The 8,170-nt window shown below is 33.9% G+C and overlaps 1 protein-coding gene across 1 annotated transcript; it reads left to right on the top strand.

The window, feature by feature from the left end:
• The first annotated feature begins 3,035 nt into the window (after positions 1-3,035).
• LOC111918010 (chaperone protein dnaJ 49) lies at positions 3,036-4,765 on the top strand. Its single transcript, XM_023913659.3, has 2 exons — positions 3,036-3,253; positions 3,702-4,765. The coding sequence occupies exon 2, from the start codon at positions 3,741-3,743 to the stop codon at positions 4,602-4,604; it is 864 nt and encodes a 287-aa protein (XP_023769427.1). The 5' UTR covers positions 3,036-3,253; positions 3,702-3,740; the 3' UTR covers positions 4,605-4,765.
• The last annotated feature ends 3,405 nt before the right edge of the window (positions 4,766-8,170 follow it).

The following is an 8,170-nucleotide window of genomic DNA, read 5'->3' as shown; positions in this document are numbered from 1 at the left end:
TTTCTGTGAAATTTGTATTGTTAGACTTGTAAACACTTATATAAAACATATAAACTTGTTATTAAAGCATATTGATATTTAAGTTAATTAAAAAAAGTTGAAATGCAACTGTTTAGTTGTGGTAATCCGCCATATTCCCAAGATCACAAGGTAAAAACAAAGATCATAGTTTAGGAGACTAGGAGAGGGGACACGTACCAACATACAAACCTAAATCAATGGTGAAAGGGTATGTTTGGGGTTGGGACCAAAGGGAAAGACCATGCATCATCATCGTTGCTTCATCGATGAGTCCCTCTCCTCCGCTAACCTTCTATATCCACTTCCAAGCCTCGACTTCTGGCCTTCAAACATTTAAAGAATCAACAATTAGATCAAAACAATGCCTTGGTATGCTATTATTTAGTTATTTTTAAATCAACCTAATTTCAAAAAAAAAAAAAAAAAAAAAATTGATTGTCCAGATTGGGTTTCATTCCCGAAATGGTGATGTTTGAGTTAAAAGATTTACAATTACATTGACCTAGAGAGTGTTAGATATCTACCTAATGATATTTGATGCAACCTTATTGCATAAGAAAAACAGAACATAACAGGGAGGAAGAAGTGAACATGACAAAATAGGGTGTGAATCAATTCACTTGATTCTATGAATACGCCACACAAACAAGTAAAAGAAATCACAGTAGGACTTTAACACTTTAACAGGGATCAATTCACTTGATTCCTTTATGAGACAGAGCTTAGTTGCGCATAAGATTAACAAAGCATGAACGAAACAGGGGAGGAAAGAAATCTGGGAAAATTACTTGGTCTCCTAGTTTTATTATTGAAAAGACTTAAAAAACTTAATTAAAAACGCCACACAACCATACCCTATTTATACTAAACTAACTCAAAACCTTAAATTAGGAAAGTTTTCCCAAAATACCCGTGGGACCAAAATCGTCCCCGTTTCTGAATTAACCCAACATTCTCCTCCTTAATTCAGAAATGGTCACCATCTTCACCTTCAAAATGATCATACTCCTCCTCGCTATCAAACTTCTCTAGGCCACCATTCACTTTGTGATGTTTTTATCTTTTTTCTCCTCCGCTTCTTCTTCTTCATAGCCTTTTGTTTCAAAATTGTCAAACGACCATCATCATCTTCATTGTTCTTATCACTAAGCTTTCTTTCTTCATCATCATTGTTCATTTCTTCTAAATTCTCAGAGATCATATCTGTGCATTTAGTATCAGGAACATATTTTTCATTTTTGGGTATGCCAATTTGCATTGTTTTGAACATCCTCTTCAGATGCTGGCTCATACATCTCATGCGCCTACTTTCCTCTTTAAAAACCTCCTGTGAGTGCTTCGACTAGCAGTAGGGAGCCAATCATCTGCATTTATCACATCTGCCACATTTATGATCTTATTAGCATCATACACTTCAGTGTTCTCAACAACTTGTTCGTCTTCACATGTGATTTTGTTAAGATGATTATTTAGATTCTGAACAATGTCATTGTTCTTCATCGACAACATAAGAGGATCAATAGAGGATCCATTCTTGAGATTCGCTTCATCTTTATCAGCTTTAACATTAGGATGCCATACTGTTGTAGAGGCATTAATGATGTCCTTAGTTTCCAACACTAACGGTGATACATGTACTCCCCTATTTTCTGGACCTAATTTTTCTTCCTGAACTTGCTCAACTTCATTAAGTAAACATTGTGCTCCGATTTTATCCAAAGCAATTTCGTATAAACAATTTTTAGATTGTCTTACCTTCATGAGTAGTTTGTTTCTTTTATCATATATCCATAGAAAGAATCCATGCATAATGTTTCTCTACGCCCCGTGTACACAAAGGCTACGCCCAATGTACATCTTATGGGTGGCCCAAAACTTCGGCCCACTCACTAATGGTCTATTCAAAAAGACCTTCTATTAACACCTAGCCCAACAAATAATTAAGAAATATTAAATAATTATTACATCAAGTGACAGTCGTTACATGGTGGCAGACGGTGGTCAAAGGGTGGTAGTTGTGGAAGATATTCTTACGTTCATGAATATGTTCTTGAGATTATGAAGATGTTCTAGGGTGTTGAGAGAGAGAGAGAGAGAGAGTCCCACTTTATTTATTATTACATTAATATTAAAATAAAAGGTAAGTTTTTAAAGAAAATAAGGAAAACAAATTAAAAGAGCATATTTGTTATTTTAAGTTTAGCAGGACCAAATCCACATATAAATATGGCAAAAAGGACCATAAAACCAAAAAACAATCAGGGGACTGAAACCCCAAAAAATCGGGATTTAAACTAAAACCCTAAAAAAAATCCATTGAAGCTCTTCTCATCTTCATGTGTGATTATCATTTGGTAAATCACAAAATGGTAACAATTTAAAAGTTCATAAAAAGGAAATGGGGATAAAAATAAAAATTCAATGACAACTTAAATGACTAAATAGTAAGTTTTTTTTCCTCAATGTCGTCTAGACTTAAATAGTACTTTATTATATTCCGAATAAATCTCGTATATTCTCAAATACTATTATTATTTTAGTGGATAAATAAGAATATTAGGGCATCTCTAACTCACCCCATACTTCATTTCTTCTCTCATTTTTCTCCAACCCTACCTCATTTCCATCTCCATTTTTGGAGATATGAATAGTATTTCTCTATATATGGGAGAATACTATTCATATCTCAAAAAATGAAGGTGAAGTTTGGTTGTCAATTTTAATCCTTCTTATTTTTATTTTATATATTTCTAGTTTATTTTATCTACTAATTATAATTTAAATACAATATTTAATATTTATAATATCATATTGTATATTAATTTATATTAATTAATCATAAATATAGAGCTTAATTAATATAAGGATGTATTTATAATATATATAAGTTATAAAAATAAAATATTCCAAAAATATATTTTTGAGATAAAAAATAAAGTAAAATATGGAATAAATTTGGAGATCGAAATACTATTTACTCCCCGTAGAATAAAAAATGAGGATGGGTGAATAAAAAATGAAGATGGGTGAACTTTATCTTCTCTTAATTATCCCTATTTATCGCCCTTCGGCGAACTAGCGTCATAGGGTTTATAGATGAAAATGATAATCTTATGGGTTTTGATCACAATATGGTCTACTTTTCGATTTGATTGTGAAATCGGAAAAATCCAAACAATATCAAATCTTATAGCGATTTGAATTTCTTCATCAATCAGTCCCGTTTTAACCGGTAAGTACCGCCTTCTCTTTTTTTATGAACGTAATCATGTTATTCAGAATTCTAGGGTTTCGTTATCAATCTCAATTTTCGATTTTGATGCTGAATGCCGTCAGTTAACTACTTCTTTATCTTCATTAGGTCGACTTCTTTGAATTAATCACCAGTTTTTATGATTTCTTAGAATTTCAATTTCGTTGTGATCGCTTGTTATGTTACTTAGCGGTTTTGGTAATTCCGCCAAATTTAATTTGGATAATAATCGATGGTGTCATGGAATTCTTCTCAATTGCTTCATTCGAAAATTTAAACATTATCGTTAGAGAACGTACAAACCTAATTGCAATCCTCTTCCTCTGATCATTGTTTGCTTGTGGAAATTTAGAACAATAATATGCTATTAAACCCAATGAGATTCATGATTCTGAAAGTTAGTGATTAATGATGGTAAACCATGCAGATAACGAGTGAAGAAACACAAAATACACCATTGAAGCTCATGGAGTGCAATAGAGATGAAGCTACGAGGGCCAAAACAATTGCAGAAAAGAAGTTTGCTGATAAAGATTACACAGGTGCCAAGAAATTCACTTTAAAAGCTCAAACCCTAAATCCATTACTTGATGGTATATCTCATATGCTAATCACCCTTGATGTCTACATCTCCTCTGAGAACAAAATAAACGGAGAGTCAGATTGGTATAAGGTTCTTGATGTAAAGCCATCTGATGATGATGAAACAATCAAGAAACAATACAGGAAACTTGTCCTCATACTCCATCCTGATAAAAACAAATCAGTAGGTGCAGATGGTGCATTCAAGATAGCTTCAGAAGCATGGAGTTTGTTGTCCGATAAGACTAAAAGATTAGCATATAACCAAAGGAGGAATTCATCACAATCTTCTGGTGTCAATGGAGTTCATATTCATGTAAACAGAACAACAACAAGAAGAACAACAAGACTGAAAAATCAGAATTATAGGGGTTTTGTTTCTACTTCTAAATTAGATAGTTTTTGGACTATTTGCCATGGATGCAAGATGCATTACGAGTATCTAAAGGTGTTTGTGAATCATACACTTATTTGTCCCAATTGTCGCAAGCCTTTTCATGCTGTGGAAATGGCAACACCAATGAATATTCCAAAACCAGGTTACCAGTATGCTTATCAATGGAATCAGAATTCCGGTGATCATGGAATGTGTAATTCCGGGAGAAGAATGGGGGCATCAGGCATCCACTGGGGCTCTTCATCAGGATTGAAGGTGCCTGATGACATGTTGAGAAGAGAAGGTGGAGTTTTTTATGGTCAGCCACCTTTGAAAAGGAGAAAAGTGGAGGTGAGATTTGGAGAAAATTAGAGAATGGAATGCAGACAACAAAGATTAGAACTACTTTTTCTGATAATGGTGTAAATAGTATTAAAAGAAATTTTGCATAAAGTATAGTTTATGGAGAACAATTTCCTTTATTAATCCTTTTGAGATTTGCCCCTTTATATAATAAATCAACTTATTAATTATTTATCAGCACTTCAATAAACAATAAATTAATTCCTTTTAATTAATATTTTGCTATACAATCTTAAGCTAAATATGTAACTCATAGAGACCCATGTAACTACCGTGTCACTAATATGTTGTGACAATGAGCATAGTTCCAACATTAAAATCTTCTAAAACCATAGTACTTAAAAAACATAAAGAATGAGGTATTACTCATTCATTGTCTTCCAAATACTATAAAACAGTAACTTGTCTTGTTTGCCAAGTTGACGTAACTTACATATGAATTTGAAAGAGTAATTGATCCAGTCGAAAGGCAATATAATCATATTTAAAAATTTAAGTGCCAAAGTGTTTGTTTTGAACTTTGAAGGCTCATTCGTGCAAGATTTAGAAACCACAAAAATGCAACTAATCAACTTTTTTAAAGTTGGACTACACCTAGGGGTGTCAAAAAACCCGAACCCGATTAACCCGACCCGATCCTAACCCGATTAAGACATTTAGGGTCGGGTTTTATAGGGTCAAAATTCTTAATCGGGTTATTCGGGTTAACCCGACAAACCCGAACTATAGTTAGGGTCTGGCTTAAGGTTGATTTTTTTTTATAAAAGCCGGGTTTCGGGTTAACCCGATTAACCCGAATAAAGATATACTACAATATTTATGTATTTTATTTCACCTCACATTTTCTATTTTTGTACATTATGTGGCATAAAAAAGAGGAAAATAAGATGCAACACAATTGTAGAACAAAATATTGCTTTGTACAATTGGAAATTAATATGTAGCATAGTAAAATAATATGCAATAGTAGTTTAGGTGGCCTAAAATAAAAAATACACAACCTCAAATCAAATGCATAAAGCTTTTTACTTGTATAGTACAAACAAGAAAAATAAACCATATGTACTCAAAGTCATTTGGATTTAACACATCCTAATTTAACCTTCTGAAAATAAACCTTATTATAAATATGGCACAATATTTATGTCTTACATTGTAACCCGATTAACCTGAATAACCCGACCCTATAAACCCAAAACCCGAATAACCCGAACCCAGATAACCCGTACCTTAATAGGGTTGGGTTCCGGGTGAAATTATTTTTATAAAAAACTCGACTAACCCGACCCGTTTAACCCGAAACCCGATCGGGTTGACCCGATTAACAACCCTAACTACACCTATAAATTTCAGAGCCACATATGTAATTTAATATAATTTTAAATGAAAAAACATCATAAATGGTCTTGTGGATTCCTAAAATCTGAAGTTTAGTCCCCGTGGTTTAAAAACGTCATAGATGGTCCTTATGCTTTCAAAATTTTTGACGATTGGTCCTTATTACTAACCCCGTCAAGTTTTGTCCGTTAATTGAAGGACATTTTCGTCATTTCACTCAAGGTTGTAGAACTCGTCACTCGGTACCTGTTCGGCCGACTACTGAGTAGCGAGTACTCGGAGAGTACTTGGATTTGGAAATTTGTGTAAAATTATTTTTAGGGAAGTTATATATGTCAAAATCATAAGATAAAATCATAAGTTGATTGAAATATATAACAAAATTGGATACATGTGAATACACAAAAGTGAAAAACACATAATGGTCTCACTTTGTGAATAATTACTGAAAATTTAAGATATATATATGTAGTATTAATCACATGTGTGTGTTAAATAATAAATCATTAAGTATATTATACATATTAATCACCGATTTAACCGAATTTCACAACACTACTCAGTTCGTAAGGGGCCAATCGGGGAGTACTCGGGATTATGTAACTCGCATCGACAAGGGGGGGAGTAGCGAGTACTCGGATGAGTAATTGACCAACTCGGCGAGTTTTACAACACTGATTTCACTACCACAGGGACCATTTATGATGCTTTTTTTATTTAAAAAAAAAAAGAAACTAATTAAATAAAAGGTCTCTCTCTCTCTCTCTCTTTCTCTCTCTCTCTCTGGAACGCCATTAAGTTTGAAGAACAAACCCATATTGATTTCTTTAAATCCTTCATCTGTTCTAAAACCTGCAACACAACCTTAACGACATCACCGATTTAACAACCGCACCACCATAGTCTTAATCAGAATCGAGCTCCAGCACAACCCCACCATCCAGATTCGAAGCCGAAGGGTTTCCACAAGTTGTTGATCTCTATCTCCACCGTCTTCCAAGAGGGTTCCACCATCTTCCACCTCCATCCCCAACTTGTTGATCTCTATCTCCAATGTCATCTGAAACATGTCCCTCTCTCCATCGTTGGACCTGAAAACCTCATAAGCCTCAACTTCATCATCGCCAGATCTGAATCCAGTACTGGAACAGATCTTGGCGGATGATAGAACGTGTTTTTCCCAAATGGGTCCTCCCCAAGAATTGTTTTTCAAAGATCTACAAGAGAGATCTTATGGGATTGATCCGGTGGAGGAGTACGAGCTACGATTTGAAGAAGCAAATGAAAATTAATCCCTAGAAAACGAAACTAAAAAATCTGAGTTTTGCTAGATACAAATAATGCCATATGAATCTATGATTTCTCTTAATAATTCCATTTGAATCTATGAGCTTTGCAAGAAAACGAAACTAAAAGATATATGATTTTTCTTAATCCCAAGAAAACCAATTGAAGGTCAAAAAAACGTGATAATGGCACAAGGTAGACGAGATCCATACTAGAACACCGGATTTAGCGATGGGACTCTACGATTCAATAGGAGGGATAGAGTGATTGGGTTTGGCAGATTTTGTGTTCTTCGATGGTGACCTAACAACGTTGATGTTTCATAAAGGATCCATCGAGAGAGATCCACTGAGAAATGAAGAAGATTGTTATCTAGTATGTGATGCCAGGATTGAGAAGAGTTTTTGATGGTTCTCTTATGCAGTAGGATTAAAATCATATTTCCATGGAAGGTTTAAGGATTATCGAAGGAAAAGTGGGGGTAAGATTTGGTTAATGGCATCTCTGAGAGAGAGAGAGAGAGAGAGAGAGAGAGAGAGAGAGAGAGAGAGAGAGAGAGAGAGAGAGAGAGAGAGAGAGAGAGAGAGAGAGAACTTTTATAAATTAAATAATTATATTTATTTATTTTCTTTTTTTTTCATAAAAAAATACGAAAAACATCATAAATGGTCATTATGATAGTGAAATGACGAAAATGTCATTTAGTTAACAGATAAAACTTAATGGAGTTAGCAATAAAGACCAATCGTCAAAAGTTTTGAAAGCATATGGACCATCTATGACGTTTTTAAACCACGGGGACTAAACTTCAGATTTTGAAAATCCACAGGGACGATATGATGTTTTTTCATTTTAAATTCTAAAAAAATGAAAATATGGCATACATCTTTGCCGTTCAACAATTTTTTTTGGGTACAATTGGAACTTGTTTCATAGTTGAAGGATGTATT

The sequence above is a fragment of the Lactuca sativa genome, chromosome 9, assembly GCF_002870075.4.
Source record: "Lactuca sativa cultivar Salinas chromosome 9, Lsat_Salinas_v11, whole genome shotgun sequence".
Lineage (NCBI taxonomy): Eukaryota > Viridiplantae > Streptophyta > Magnoliopsida > Asterales > Asteraceae > Lactuca > Lactuca sativa.
The sequence above is the reverse complement of the archived record's forward strand: the minus strand, read 5'-3'. Positions and strand labels throughout refer to the sequence as shown.

What these genes read in the sequence shown, in the direction of transcription:
- LOC111918010 (XM_023913659.3), top strand. Translation starts at nt 3,741, where the DNA reads ATGGAGTGCAATAGAGATGAAGCTACGAGGGCCAAAACAATTGCAGAA.